General features: G+C 33.2%; 1 protein-coding gene across 1 annotated transcript in view; it reads right to left on the bottom strand.

Annotated features, from left to right (window-relative positions):
- Positions 1-1,274: 1,274 nt before the first annotated feature.
- trh (trachealess) overlaps positions 1,275-16,441 on the bottom strand; it is an 85,674-nt gene continuing 70,507 nt past the window's right edge. Inside the window, exons 6-10 of the mRNA XM_068763381.1 lie at positions 14,885-15,009; positions 11,595-11,788; positions 11,032-11,138; positions 3,974-4,121; positions 1,275-3,252 (exon numbers count right to left, since the gene is read on the bottom strand). Coding sequence (XP_068619482.1) covers positions 2,043-3,252; positions 3,974-4,121; positions 11,032-11,138; positions 11,595-11,788; positions 14,885-15,009 — 1,784 coding nt within the window. The 3' untranslated portion in view covers positions 1,275-2,042. The remainder of the gene's footprint in view (positions 3,253-3,973; positions 4,122-11,031; positions 11,139-11,594; positions 11,789-14,884; positions 15,010-16,441) is intronic.

Genomic DNA, 16,441 nt, shown 5'->3' with positions numbered 1-16,441 from the left:
ACGTCACAGTAATCCAATAGGATAATAATAAAACTATGTTCAGATAGATCAGTTATACAATAATAAATTTAAATTTGTGTTTTCATAGTAGATAGCACTAGAATTTGTGTATGCCTTCAGGCTATTTTAGTGTTTATTAAATATGTTATTCTATATTTTTCACAAAAATGCTTAGTCGCAGTGAATTTCTTTTGTTTGTTCTTCTCCGATCTGAGACATTTATTGTCGGTATTAGACTCAACTTTACGTCAATAAGAGTACATCTCTTGTATGTCGATATTGTTATACACAAAAAAACATTAAAAAACAAAGGTACTGAATAAAACCAATTCTTTTAAAAATTCTTAATTATTTTATTTGGAGAAAAAAAATTCTTTAATTTTCGTTTCATCGATTAAAGTAAAAAAAAACATTAAATTAAAACATTTCAGTTCACGAGAAAAAAATAAAAATCGAACATTCGTGATATAAGCCTATTCCCAATTATTTTTATATTTATTACAGCTTTATTACAATTTTAATGATAATTCCTTAAATTTACGATACATTAACGAAGCCTGTAGAAAACAAAACAAACTTGTATTGCACAGTATTAGAATACATTATCAATTTAATAATTATTTGTATAACACCTAAATATCTAATTATAAAATTACACATTTTTTTACAGTAAATTCAAAATCTCTTGGAATAAATTGGAATGATTTGAGTATTAATTATTTTAAACGAATTATATAATTTATTTGTCATGAAAAATTAGTCTAAATGATCGATCACAAACCAGAGACGTCAAAAGATTCTAGAACAATCTGGTTCTCTGACATAAATAAAAAAAAAACAAAAGTCATTATGCATACAATCGCTATTAATTTCGATGTAATTTGTATCGTTAATAATTTACAAGTCTTATTTAATTTTCGGCTATTATATTTAATATCTCTAGTTAAAAAAAAAAAACAAATGTAACAAAAGTCTTTGAGCCTTGACAACTAAAGAGTGGCCGCATTATTCTAGCAAACAATATTATTTACAATCAAATCTTATTTTCTCTATTAATAATATTATACAGTACGTAAAGTCTAAAATTTACAAAATTCAAGTCACATTTATCCTAAAGACAGTCGTGAAATACTATTGTACAATAATTTACAGGAAAGCTTATGTTTATGAAAGAATTGATATGCCACAAGCTATATAACATAGCTTTCGTTATATATTAATACAAAAACGTAATTTGTGTTATAAATTTATAAACATATCGTGCAAAAATTGAAATGGAGGATTTTGTATTTGTGTCTAAAGAATTAAAAAAAAACTCCCTTTCCGCCAACGTAAATTGTAATATTTGACACTAATAACTATTATTCATTTTTAGAATCTCCGTAAATTAATATTTTATTTTGTATATTTCGTTATTCCGATACCATATTAAAGTGAAATTTTGACGACGACCAAAAAGTCGAATAGATTTCTTAAACGAAAAAATGTAAATATTGTTTTTATTACAACAGTTGGATCAATGTTGGAAAAAAAATATCTTGTCTGATATTCAATGTCTGGCAGCCACATGGCCACATGTCCTTTAGTGTAATGTCTAAGTATCAATTAAATGATTTTAAAACTGTTCCTTAAGTAAAGAAAATAGTTTATTACTTGTGCCTTTAAAATTCGGAAATTAGTTTCTTAAATTGTCAGTAATATTACGGATTATAGTATATACATGAGCAATATTTATGAGAGATACTAATTGCACATTTCGCAATCAAGCCAAACAGTTATAACAAGCACCTGTTTTTGGCACATACACTAACAAAATAAATTTAATCATAATTTCCTAACATTTGCGGAAAAGTCTCATATATCCGTATACAATAATGTTTTTAACATCCGGCCTACAAATTGCACATAATAAAAAAAAAAACTTCGACTAAATCTCATAAACGATAACAAAAGAATCGTACTTAACAATAAATTTGCACAAACATGAACCAATGCCACATGTTTAGCCAACATTCAGATTCCAATACCAGCCGTTAATGCGGCTATGAACCCGCGGAGTACCAATTTGTATTAGGCGGTGCTGTTTTATCTACGGGCTGGTGCGAGTGAGTTGGATGCGCCGAATGCGCTTGTGGGTGATAAAGATGGAATGATGATGGCGGATGGAAAAACTGAGATTGATCTAATGGAGACGCGTAATCTAATGCTCCCGGAACCGCTGAATATGCCTGAGGTTTCAAAGGCAGTGGAGCTTCACCTAAATACGAGTGTCTAAGAGCATCTGAATAAGCAGTGTTGTCGTATGATATTGCATATTGTTGCTTGTCTCTAGGTGAAACTGAACCGGGAGGTGTCATCGCTGAATGGTAATCTCCATAACTAGTGTACGCTAATGACCCGATTTCGGTGCCTTTGTGACCGAGCTGTTCGCCGTAACCGGATCCTTCGCTCCCCGGCGGAGTAGGCAGAGGTCCGGTTTGTCCGTCGCTGGAATAATATCCACCACCTCGGCCGTCACTTAAGAAGTTGCTACGAATAACGCTCTCCCTATTCGCGTAGAGTTGTCTTAAGAGTGCTGATGCAGGGTTAGGTGTGTGATTGCCGGGCATTTGCCTATTTAGGTGATTCAGATGATGATTCTGCGTGCCTATCCACTGGATTGTCGACTTCTGTTGTTGCTGTTTTAATAAAGCATCCGTTGAGAAGTCAGTTGGTCTGTGCGAAATTTCTTTTCCATCCAAAGCGACGGATGGCAAATGTTTGGACATCGCATTTTCCAAATCCCTTACTGATGTGGCATCGCTAGCTCCTTCCGGTATTGACAAGTTTGTCTTGGTCATATCTCTGTCGGCTGGGGATATGGCTGCTCCTGGATTAGAGTTACTCTTACGTCTATCTTCTTCTCTGTCTGCTTCTTCTTCGCAGTCCGTGGTGTGCTTTCGTTTTTTCAGTCTTCTGGCCGGCATTGGCGATGTTCTTTCGGTATTAGTATGGAGAGGTAGAGGCTGCGTGTCGTTGAGTCTCGTTAGATGTGTGACGTCGGAGGTCGGAGGTACGGAGGAAGCTGATTCGGAGTTGGCGGGAGGGTCGTTGCGCTCGGCAGCGTGTCGCGGCGGCGGTGGCGGGGCGCCGGGCGTGTCCGCGTCCGGAGGTCCGTTTTCGGGGTCTCCAGTGGTCTCCTCGCGTTTTACTCCTTGTACACTCTCCTCCAGCTGGCAGCAGTCCATCACTGTGTTCGGGTATTCGCGGCCGCTGAAACGAAATAAATAATTTTTATATTAATCCAAAAATATTCATGTCTAGGAGGATAGGTAGATAGGTAGCAAAGACCCGAAAGCCCTTAAAACAGCTGTTCAGTAACAGATTTTGAGGGCGCTCTCTCTCTCTATTATTACACTTAAGTGATCACTACATAGAGTAATGAATCGCAAATATTTGTTTTATTTTGTGTTATTATCGTTGTGCAGATAGGAAAGTCGGGTACAGGTTCAGCTTCAGTACAGAAGGCTTTTACAGATTGCATGGAATTCAATTTGAGGCGTAGCCGATTGTAAAAATATTAGGGGGACCGGAAAGTAATATGGTTTCTGTCGATATATTTTCCAAAAAAAAAAAAACCGATAGATTTCTACCGCTCCGGTGTTGAAAATTTGTATACTAGATGGCAAAAGGTTGTTGATAACGAAGGTGAATATATTGTTGATTAGAAATAAAAACTTGTTAAAATGTAACCGTGTGAATTTAACTTAAGAAAGCAACATTACTCTTAGGACCTCTTGTTAGATTCGATATAGTAAACATAAAAATTTTAGCTCAAGTTTGAATATTAGCTTTGTGAAGACAATGACGCTGTTTGCAAAAACAATAAGTTGATTATTATGTTATAGACTATAGAATTAGATAGATAACTATTATGTTATAGCGTTTCTCCCGTACTCCGTTCTTACAAGAATTAGTAAATGACGTTGCTTACCTAATGACGTAGTTGACGCAAATAATGTTCTGTTCTTCGGCGTTCTTGGAGGAGCAGACGACTGTGGCGCAAGTCTGCATCCACGTGTATCCTCCGAGCTTGTTCATGATGCGATAGTAGTGCGTCAATACTTGTCCTTTGTTTATTACTGCAACAAGAAAATAATTTTTGTTGCCTGTGCCATTTTTACCGGTAAATGGTCATTTAATATTGAGGTGGGTACAATTTCGACGACTATTTCTACTGCCAAGAGTGTGTAATGCTTACATGCATATTTTCGGGGAATGTCCGTGCTCTTAGTTCAATGGTTCTCATAGAAATGAGGTAAGAAAATTAGTAATACTTATATCTGTGAATTGTAGATATCATTATCTTTTATTCATTTAAAAAGACACACCAATAATAAGTACCTACTTATATTAGTTCAGTTAGCAAAAAGCTTTGGCTTTATTAAGTGAATACTCTGAAAAATATTACATTAGTTATTTTTCTTTATCGGTTCGTGATAGGCTAATAACTTCTGCTACAAAGTGTGCAGGTACAGATACATAATAATTAATTTCACATTGTAGAAATTTAAATTTTGAAAACGCATTTTCTCACAATGTTATCATGACATTATTTGTTATTTCTGAAACTATTGATTTTGTATAGGATGTATTCAAGATTACTTAACAGCAAATAAGCTTTACATTCGCCCCTTTAAAGTCTTTACATCTATTTTAATCAACTTGTACACTGATATAGATGTTTAACTAGCTCCTCCATCAAAGCAATCCAGTGTAATTCAGACCGCTGTAAAGTAGCACTCTTGGAATTCACTTGTTACTTCGTGGATGGCGAGTATCCCATTGTCATAGTGTCCGAGCCATATGAAGGCTAAGGTAACTTAGTTTTAATGTATAATTGAGTAAAAGTTTCAAATGATATTGTTTATACGAGTATGTTTAAATTGTAGCCGTATTTACCGATAAGAAAAAATAATAATAAAATGCTGGGAGAAGAGTCCATATCAAATAGCTGCAATCTCTATCCCAACTGTCTGCGCTCGGTAAACGGGATATACAAAACACCCCAGCGTCACAAATAAGAATTAATAAAAAAAACCGTTATTAAAGATATACTCATACAAATAATATAAAATATATGTGTAAATAAATATTCGATATATTACATCAATGTACATTGTATTAAAACCAATACGAGTTATTGTCCTCGTGTGTTCACAATGACTTGAATTACGTCAAGCGTGGATTGGTCATCGATCGGCCAAAAATTCAAACGCATTTCATAAAAGGGTATGCCAGCCGTAGTGACCTAAAGCCTTCTAATCTCGACCTTGAATTAGTTCCCTTAATCGATGATCGATGACGATATTATTCATATTGTTCTCTACAATAAATTCGAAGAGCCTAAACTGGGATTACCCTTGTGCCACATCGTTTGGATATCCAAAATTATTTTATATTTAACCACCCCATCAGGCATCTCACTGTCAAAATTTGCTATTTTTTATGGATTAAGATATTTCTTTAAAATTAGACTAAATGTAATAAATAAACATTAGGTCCACTGAGTGGACTGCCGACACAGTTAAGGTCGCGGCAAGTGGCTATATGCGGGCAGCATAAGTTCTGTCATCGCGGCGATCTTTGGGGGGTGACTTCATATTATAGTGGGCGTCTTTCAGCTGAAAATAAGAAAATAAAATATACAGCCATTTATTTTTCATAAATAAACGGCTCAACCAAATCTACTTCTCCATTATAATATGTTCCATAAGACAAGGTTGTAAAGAAGAGAAGAAATATGAATGCGTTGTCATTTAAGTAGTTTTTAGTCGTAAATAACTACTTATTTAAATTTATTTTTTGACAAACATGGAGCTATTCCTATTTTTATAGTTGAAGATAGTTTCTGTTTACAGCTATGGGTAAATTTTATGTTTATGTCCTAAATTACGATATTTCTAATTAATACTGGTGACAGCTTCGTGATCCAGCGAATGGGTTAGCACATTTATAATTAATCGCAGTCAGAAACAATGTGAACGACACGTGTATTGTGCTACGTGAATCATTAGCGACGGAGCGTTATTTGGTTTTGTTGTCGCATTGTTTATTGTCGGTTAGAGTTTTAACCGATGCGCTTGGACGGGGTCCAACGGGCGAAACTTTAAAGGCGCCATTTGTCGATTGTTGGGACTCATTGTTGTGGTCCACTACGATATCTTTGCCTGCTTAAACAAAATCCGTAATTGTTTTATTTTTATGCAAATTAAGACAATTGCGTTTACAACAATGACTCGCCTACTAATTTAAAAATTCTATATATGAAGTTGTTTATTTTTATCCTACTGCTTTTTCAGGATGGATGCAAGTCCATACTACAGCTGAAATTATGGTAATGACAAAGATTCGACGTCACAGATGTATAACATTTTGTCGTAAAAAATAAATATTTAAGTTAGAAATTTTTTTATAAATTTTTTGCTTTACAGAGCAATTAATTATGTAGATTCTTAATTCTCGCAATAAGACTGAGTATGTATACTTTACAATAGAAACATAATTATTACTTAATGAATTGCAATTTCATTTATGTTATAAATGAAATTATGTGTAATACTAACATTTAAATTAATAATATTATATATTTTGAAATGAAAATATAAAACGATTTAACAAGTAATTGAAGTAAAAAAAATATTAGGTATTATTAAAACTAAGCAAGCATAAGAGGCAGTGGACAGCTCACATAGTATAACAGTTGGCCGCTGGGGCCTTAAGGTTCTAGAGTGGAGGTCACGGATCGGCAAACGCTGCGTGATGCGTGATGAGATCCATCCACAAGGATGGAAAACATTTTTAAGACCGTTGGAAGACACTGAAGACGCAGGCTTTACAACTGGTTCCATTGGAAATCTATGGTGGAGGCCTATGTTCAACAGCGAGCATCCTAGAGTTGAAATTTACTTTTCATTACGACAATAAAATGATGATGATGACGATGAGGAGGAGGAGAAGGCGGATGATGATGATGGGGATGATGATAATGATGATAATGACAACGATGGTGATGATGATAAAGGGAGCATAACATTGACTAACGTCAAGTAATGCTACATACTTTCTAAATTTTTAGGTACATTTCGACTGGTATGAAAATTCCTCTTGGGTGACTTGGTTACTTTCTTGTAAAGTTGAAAGAGATTGCAATAAAAATAAATGTAGTTTGCGTAAAAAAATGTTCAAATATTGAACGTTTTAATTAATTGCAAATGATATTAGTGAAACAAAGACGATTAACAATTTTATCGTTATAAAAGTATTCAGGACCATGACCAATTTAATTACAATACATATTTAGTACGCGACATTCTCATGCCTTTAATACAACTGTGTTATACGTAAATGTATTGATAGTAGTTTGTAGATACACTCAATGTCCTAAAAATGTATAAAGTAATTTGCTTCAGCAATTCCATAATGTTTTTATATTCTTTGGTTCAACTTCTATTATACAAGGCAGCTAGATTAAGCCTCGGCTAAAATTATAGCATATTTAATAAAGTTATTTAAATTAAAATAAAGTTACTTAAGATATCTCAGACCGTCCTTTTGTTACTTTTAAATCTAAAATTAAAAGTACATTACTAAATAAATCTTATTACAACATTTAAAGAGTTCTTAGTTGATCGAAATGTACTTGGTCCGTGGACTTATTTACATGGTTAATATTATAACGTAACATTTATTTAAAAAAAAAACTTCATTAAAAAGGAGCGACTGTTGAATTTCTTGCCGTTTCTTCTTGCAGATCAGCATTCTGACACTGTGGTAGCCTACTACTAATAATGTTAAGATAATAGACAATTTTAAAGTGCATTTAAATGCCTATTTGAATCAGTTTTTTAGAATTTTTGCGATATTGCTAAAAAGCAGATTTTTAAAAATATGCCGCTATAATAAATGAAAAAAAAAACTGTTTTAGTACTTTTGTTTTATAACGTGGTCAAAAACGTGTTGAATCACACGAACGTTTAAACTTATTAATGTAACTCTAAGACAAATATATACATTTGCTTTGCACGCAAAATTTGATTTAATGGTGTAATAAAAGAAATTAATTGATCAGGAAAATCAGAAGAAGATTTATTAAGAGCATTTTAAGACCTCAAAGCCTAAAGCTGAAAGTTCCCAAAAAATATTGACGCATTTAACATGTTAAAAAAACGAAACGATTATTTCTGCTGGCTTCTATTTACGTCATTGAGGTAAGTAGCAGCTGTCAAGAAAACAGTCCAGTTCTTAGAAGCCGTTTTAATTCGATAGTTTTACATTCAGGGGCTTGTTTTTATATTGTCGGAAGTCCCAGACGTAAGTATTCAATTTTATTGCCTTATGTACAAAATTTGAATATCAGGCGGCCAGTTATCGCCGCTGGCAACATCAGAAATCCTGTCCGCGTATATAGTTGTAACCAAATTACCCGCTTTCTAACAAACGCCTGGACTTTTATGTTAATTCCCACAATTGGTATTCTACACCCGGATTGTCCACATTTGACCGGCATCTGTAGAGACATTGGGCATTTTAAATTTAAATTAATCGTCTCGTAAAGCTATCAACGGTTTTGGTACTAGAGAAAAACTATGACGTTAACGCTCGTGATTCGTGTACATAAGCGTCCGCCATCTTGTTTTCGTTTGGCGCGAACGATGACAAAACCGTTGCATAATTGTTGTCCTTCGATTCATAACGTTTTATGAGTTATTTTGAATTTTAATCCTGGATTACGTAATCTAAATCCCATTGTTGTTATAATTTTGGTTTTATACAGGATAATTCATTACAGTAAACAGTAAAGGCTTTAACGGGATGAAAGTATAGCTCATTCGTCAGCAAGAACTTTAAAACTTTTACACTATATTTCCTTTATATTTTCTACAACACAGTATAAAGTAGTGATTACTTTTTTGAAATATTAATCAATAACTTCTAGCGGTACAAAGTCTACAAGGACCGATAGTAAGCAATAATTCATTATAATATGTATGAATCCGAATTTGGAAAACGTTTCTTCTTATGATATAATTATTGTTATTTATTATTTCTGAAACCATTTATTTTTGAATAAGGCGTGGCATACATTAAGTGACAACACATGAGCAATATATTCATGCCTTTAAACTTTTACGCCAATAAACAATCACTGAATAATTATAGTTAGTATAATTTAAACGAAAGATTAAAAGTTATTAATATTACTTAAACATTATTTTTTGCTCATGGTATTTTTCTTTTATAAAATATGTAATGAAATAGTAGCTAGGAACGTCGGAGGACATTACGGAACGACTTTTCCCACGTCTAAACCCAAGGAAAGGAAGCCAAAATTACATTCGTGGAATTATTATTCAAATCACAATTCATATGAAGACGAGACGGCGCATGGCGTCAGCGTAAATAGTATTCCTTTGACGAATACGTAAGAAGTAATGACTTCAGGAAGCTTATGGAGTTTGGGATTATGATCATTAATCTGATCTGATCTGTCATTTTAAGCAGATAAAGTTAAGGTTAGGTTAAGTTTTTTAAAGAACACAAACACAACAAAAACAATAACATTTATACAAAATAAAAACACCTCATTATAAAAAGTTGATACAAAAATATTGCGTAGTATTGGTCGAGCGTTAGTTTTCAATTTTGTTTAATACTCCATACTTGCTAATACCATAAGATTACATTTATTTTCTAAGTTTCTAATTTATTTCTTACGTAATGCTTTCTGAGCCCCTTTAAGATACAGATTGTTATATACCGTAATTTGAAAATTTATCGTTTTTTTTTGCATTATTTTGTTATAAAAAAAACCCAAAACTGAAGTATAAATAATACAATTAAAGAAACATTATGTAAAATTGCGAAAAAAGTTACGCTGACACGGTTAAGAATGCGGATACGAGAACCAGGAACTGTCGTCTTTGAAATCGCTTCGTACAACCAAAAGTTACCCTAAAAACTCAGCGGAGTCGTAAATTTTCCTCCTAACGTACCTCCTTCAACCGCTAGTCGTCTTGACATGGATTTCTATATGTCTCAGACTGAATACAAATCGTCTGTTGCGACATTTACTGGCAAAGGATTTCACCGCGCGTAGTGGGTCATGGATGGACGATCGATAAGTCGCTCATCGTTAATAAGAACAATCGATGATTAATCCTGCTACGATTGTGAAGCATTTTGTTTAGAATAGACTTGGTAAGGTTATCGATCTTCACGAGGTTGTTAACAGGATAAATTGAAGAGACTTATATATTGCCGCTATATATTTTTCTTTTAAATAAAAATAAAAAACGACTAGCTTTGTCTTATATAATTGCTCCAATTATGAATATAGTATGAGCATTATATTAGCAGGACCGGAAAGTAATGTCGATTTCTTAAGTTAAATTCACACAACTACATTTTTAACAAGTTTTTATTTCTAATCAACAATATATTCACCTTCGTTATCAACAACCTTTTACCATCTAGTATACAAAGTCTTTCAAGTACGTAATAAGCTACCAAATGACAATCAAATATCAACAGGTGCAGAAACGACATTATTTTCCGATCCCACTAATATTTGGACATTTTAGACAAACATTAATTTGTCTGTTACTATTAAAACGAAACATTAAAATTCTTGGTGGCATGGCGAAATAGTGAGTTCTTATTGGTTCATTACTAGGATCTATTCTATTATTTCTTATTAATTCTTTTATTTTTATATCTTGTATTAAGCTGTATTTATTATAACAGCCTTTTTATCAGACTTTGTAAAGGCTATGTTATCTAGTGTTAACTTAGTGCTTAATCTTTTCCAATCCTCTCTGTCTTCTACCACCCTTCGGCACATATTTTTCCCTATATATATGGGGGAATTTTTCTTTTGTGTGGCGGTACCTTTATTTCGGTTGGTGGGTCTACGCGGGGACGTAGGTCACGACTTGGAAGGTGCATTAATCTCATAAACATTTAAATAATGAAATATTTAAAACTACTTACAATCTACATGGCATTTTCTTAACTTGTTTGCGTCCTCGCCGTGACAAAGCGCGTAGAGGTTTTTCCCCGTCAGCTCTTCCGCGGTGTAACCAAGGAGTTCCGATACCCTGCTGATATAAATTTACATATAAATCAGTTTGTATTTATTTTGTTTAATTATTTTGTACAGTATATTGAATAGAGCATCGTGAAATCGTTCGAGATATCACTTTTTTCTTATTACATCAAACCAAAGACTCGGTGTAATGATAACTCAGTATGTGGGAGGTAAATTATTTTGCGTCACAAAATTATTAAAAAAAAAACTCAGATCAATTTATAAACTATTTTTTATCAAATATATGTATGTAAACTCATTTATAATTATCCTAACACTGGACTGGCCGTTTCCAAGCGGATTTATTAGCAAATTTGTAGGAGTGGCCTAGGTCCAATTGGACGTCCAACTACTGAAATGATGATAATGATGATATTTTTTTTAAAATGTATTCGATTTTTATTAAATTATGAAAAAGAATTAAAATTATGTATCAGAAATAAAAATGTGATTGTATATGTAATACCTGGGCTCGCAGTGCGCTATTCGGAAATCGAAATTGATTCTGGTGACGAACATATCGGACTCGAGACGTATCTCGTGGACAGATGGCGGTGGTAGCGCGATGGCCAGCGCCACCATCCCCAACAGCGCCGGTGGCGATTTGCGGCTGTGGGAGAACGTGTACTGCGGCCGGAGACGACATAGCATCAACACCACCTGGAACAGAGAAAAAACATTTAATAGATGTGTTATTAAATATAAAACAAACATAATAATTTCCTGATAAAGTTGTTGTTTTAATACAAAACGCTGAAAAGAGTCATCTTTCAAGTCAATACTTTTCCAATGGGAACAGTTGAAGATCTTAAGGTGGGCAGAAGTGGCCAGCGCTGCACTCGCAGCTCCGTGATCTCCATTCTCATCTCCATATTCAAGACCCCAGCGGCCATCTAATTACGTAATTTCTGATTTGATCCGTTGAGAAATCTCGTACAAGAGCCCTTTCCATGGTTGGCTGTGAGCTTTGTTTAAATTAGTGTTTTTTTTTCTAAATTTCAATATCAAAGTTGTCCGTAATATACATTTATTACGGCTTAAAAATTACCCAAGTACATTAAATCTGGTAGCACGTACGTAGGTCCAAAGTTCCTAGAATATTAAAACGTAATCAAAACTTTCTGAATATAAATCCCGTTGATACAGAACGTGTTTCATACAGCGAAGAGAACTTGGAACGGCACGTATACTGAAAATTTTCAGGTAACAAGCTCTCAATGAGGAATCGTGCCTGAATTTAGGCAATAAAGTACTCGCTCGGGGCGGTTCTCGGCTCTCGGATGTAATGAATGGTATTACTAATTGTCTATATCGATATTATGGCAAACGGGGGCCGTTAAGATGTAGATAATTGCGAATTATGGGCTTATTTCCAAATCGGATTCCTTGCGACGTAATTTATTTTAGTTCGTTAGTGTTCTCGTATCTATAGAAATTAATTTGTTAAGTCTTGCCATTATTATTAGAGGCTTTATATATAGCCTCAGTCGTTGCTTTATTTAAATATTACATCACATTTTTTATGGATATAGGTATCATGATCATCATAATTTCAGCCGTAAGACGACAAGTGTCAATAACGGACTCCCTTAGAGATTTCCGATAGAACCGGAAGGAAGCGGCCAGCTTCTCGCGTCACCTTGTGGATAGACATGCGCTTGTCGGTCGGTGGTCTTCACTACAGTACATTAAAGCCTTAGCGGCTATTTTCTGCACGCTATGTGGACTGCCACCTCTACTTGCCAATTTACTGGGCTTAATCGAAGAATTTCGTTTATCTACTAATCTTATCCTGATTTCGATCTAGTTGGGAAATCCTGTACATAGCCATCTCCACGGCACGCTGAGCAACTATGAGTTTGCCAATAAGGCACACAATGAGAGACCATATTACAGCGTTCTATACCATCAGTTGTAACATACATTGGTCGTAGACTTTTTTCTAATAATATTTTAATGTATTTTGAAATGTTAACAAATTAAATATTGTTAATTTTGAAAATGTACACGTATTTTTAATACATATCTATATTGGTGTGCAATTTAAATAGTTATTATAGTGTAATGGAAATCATAAAAATAAATGGTATCTGTTTAACGAAAGATCAAATACATTTTTGCGCCATAAAAAACGTCCACAAGTGTTCATGAAATAAAAGCGAAATTTTCACCCCGGAACAATCTATTAGGGGCAATTTTACGCACCCACTAAGATATTTTCATGTCGAGATATAATCACATTTTATGTTCTAACACTGAGTTCAGGAAAAATTATGGGCCATAGAGTTTGCCTTGTGGCACCCCGCGAACTACCATAACTCTTGCCAACGATGGTCGCGATCACGGGAGGATAAAGGCGCTACAATTATTTATTTAAGCGTTACTTATCATGATATCTTTACAACATTACTTTATAATGAATAAGAATATTTTACGATTACAGAATTATTTGTTACAAGTGTTAACTTATTGGTTGCTTTAAAGTCATGAATATGTAACTTATTTGTTGCAAAATAATGTGCGATAGATGAAATGTCAATAGTTTCACAGATAATAAATAAGGTAATGATAAAGTAGTAAGATTTATTTATTATTTACTACCTGTCCCTGCAAACTTTGTACAGTTAGAAGTTTTTTGCCTGTCGCATTCAAAAAGAAAAAATAAATTACTGTTATGTTACATTTTTAGTAGTATACAGTTTTCAGAGAGATCACTTTATAAAAGCTAATTGGAAATAATCGTACATCAGTTCATTATCGTAAAATTAGTTTAATGAAATATTTTTTCGTTAAATATAAGGTCGTTAGTAAAGGCACCGTTTCATATTAAAATTAACTTTTTGTGGACAACTGTATGTAGGATTACAATAAATTTCCATTTTATCTGTGTCATTTTGTAATAACACATTCAAGAAGTTTCTAAATCAAAAATACTAAAAAAAATCCTTTTGCCGTCTGAAGGGTTTTTAAGTAATAATAAAGATTAGTTATGATTTGCCCAGTAGAGCGAATCATGACTAATCATTAATACAGTAATAACTGTATCAATGATTTCTTAAAAGTGACCATAATCAAATCGTTTAAATTTGTTATAAGCTCTTCTTAGATTAAGGCGCGTTAGGAACGCTCGTAGTTTTAATTATAAGGATGCAATTATTCCAGAAATCAATCTGATATTAATTTCAATAAAATCGAAGTCTCTAGACATTTTTATCATGACAAACACAAGCGGTCTTTGTAAAGGATCCCTATCTGCATAATAAGAAGACTGGATGAGAAGATTAATAATACTTAATTACGTTGTTGTATGTTAATGTAAAAAAAAATGTAACGCGGAGAATTTGTTGTTTTAAAAACCACCGGAGGCTAATTTTAATGTTTTCATTCTATTTTCTTCTCGTTTAGATACCCACCCGCCAATTACCACTCTCTCCGTATCTCGTCGTATCCCCCTCCTTGCTTCTTGCAACCTATATCGAAAATGAAAATTCAGGGTACATTTAATTTTCTCTCTACAAACTAGATAAGAAGAAAAATGTCCGCAAATTTTCAGCTTCTAATGACGCGGAAGCTATAAATTTTTCTTTCGACGATAACTTTGTATCTCCATTAATCATCTTATATTTAGATAAATATGTTATAACTGATAATATATATAATAATGTTTACATTAACAGTCGTTCAATTTTAATGATTTTTTCTTCGGAATTGTGCGAAATAATTATTTGAATTATCTTAGTGTTTCGTTTATCTTACCCTGTATCCGGATGATTTAAAGTGGCAGCCTCGTTTTGTGAGTGTACTCTTCATTCTGACGCAGAAAGCTCGGTCCATTCCTCTGAACAAGACTCCACTCGCCGCAAGACTCATTTGTGATGACACTGCGATAAAAGTGATGTAAAATTATATAGAGTGACTGTTGATAGGTGTGAAAGCTTTAAAAGTTTAAATGTACGGCTGATTTACTGTCATTTAAGATATGATACACAGAATCAATTCTTTAAGAAATAATAAATAATATATAACGATAATACAATAAGAATAAGCATTTTCAAAATTCAGATTACTACATTTTAAAATTTATTATTGTTTACTATATATCCCTGTAGATTTTGTACCGCCACAAATTATTGACATGTGGCATTCCAATAAAAAAAAATGAATGTATCTTATTTCACTTCATACAAATTGATTGAAAATACCTGTAAGACACTTAACTTGTAAGCTTTTTGCGGACGTATGTGTCATACTCAAGTTTAAAGCTTTTAGAAGTATGTCCAATCATTTGTGGTAATATTTTTTATTTAAAATGTAGGTAATAGAGATAGGTGTTAAAAAGCATTAATCTTTCACACCATGAAAAAGCGAGTAATCATTTTAAATTAAACTATGAAGAAGTGATTGATTGGTCGACTGGGTAGCTAATTAAAAGATTCACGGGACTCCGCATTGGGTCCCAACCGATCACACTTACCGGCTAATTGATTTTACTTGGCTTCGTAATACTGAGAAAGTAAGCAGAGAATTTTAAACTTTCAATATCGAATTGTGAAACCAAATATTTGCAATTATATAAATAAATTTGTCTAAAAAAAGACAAAACAATTCTCAATAATTAATAGATATTATAAATTAAATATTTATGAAACTATGTTCGATGTTATATGTATAAACAAATAAACTCATATATATTTTGTATTTTCATTCAAAAAATATACGCCGCTGATTTGAATTTCTGTGACAAATTATTTTTGGACATGATTCAACCGATACGCAAAAGAACCTTGTATATATTAAATATTCTCATACTTCTGAATGACCTTCATAAGGTTTTTTTGGCAGAGGTGACATTGAGCTTTGACTGTATATTCTGGAGTCGAAGTTTATAATCTAAGTCTAACGTCAATCGTCCTAGACATATTTATGGCTTCTGTCTTTTTGCGTTATAAGCTTCAATAAATAAAGCACTGACGACATTGAATGTTACATAACCTATCGATTGACGAATTTATTTGCTGTTTTTATTGTATCTAATTAACGAGAACACAAATTAAGCCGGATTTGTTCGCGAACTTTTGCATGACGTTGAAGATAATATTAAATAATTCAATAAAAACTTAGTTTGAGAGTAACCTGTTAGTCTCCAGGCTATTTCAATCATTATTAAACAGGTATTTTTAAATTATTAAAAGAATACAATGTCAAAGAGTTTCTTTGGCATTTTCTTCTCAGGTCTTAAACTGAGACGGAAAATCGCACGTTGAAATAGATTTTTTTATTAATTTGTATTAATATTATATTTGTGGCCGAACT

This window comes from Battus philenor, unplaced genomic scaffold, assembly GCF_028537555.1.
Source record: "Battus philenor isolate CCGP_79_NKW_IND1 unplaced genomic scaffold, ilBatPhil1.0.hap1 SCAF_18, whole genome shotgun sequence".
Lineage (NCBI taxonomy): Eukaryota > Metazoa > Arthropoda > Insecta > Lepidoptera > Papilionidae > Battus > Battus philenor.
The sequence above is the reverse complement of the archived record's forward strand: the minus strand, read 5'-3'. Positions and strand labels throughout refer to the sequence as shown.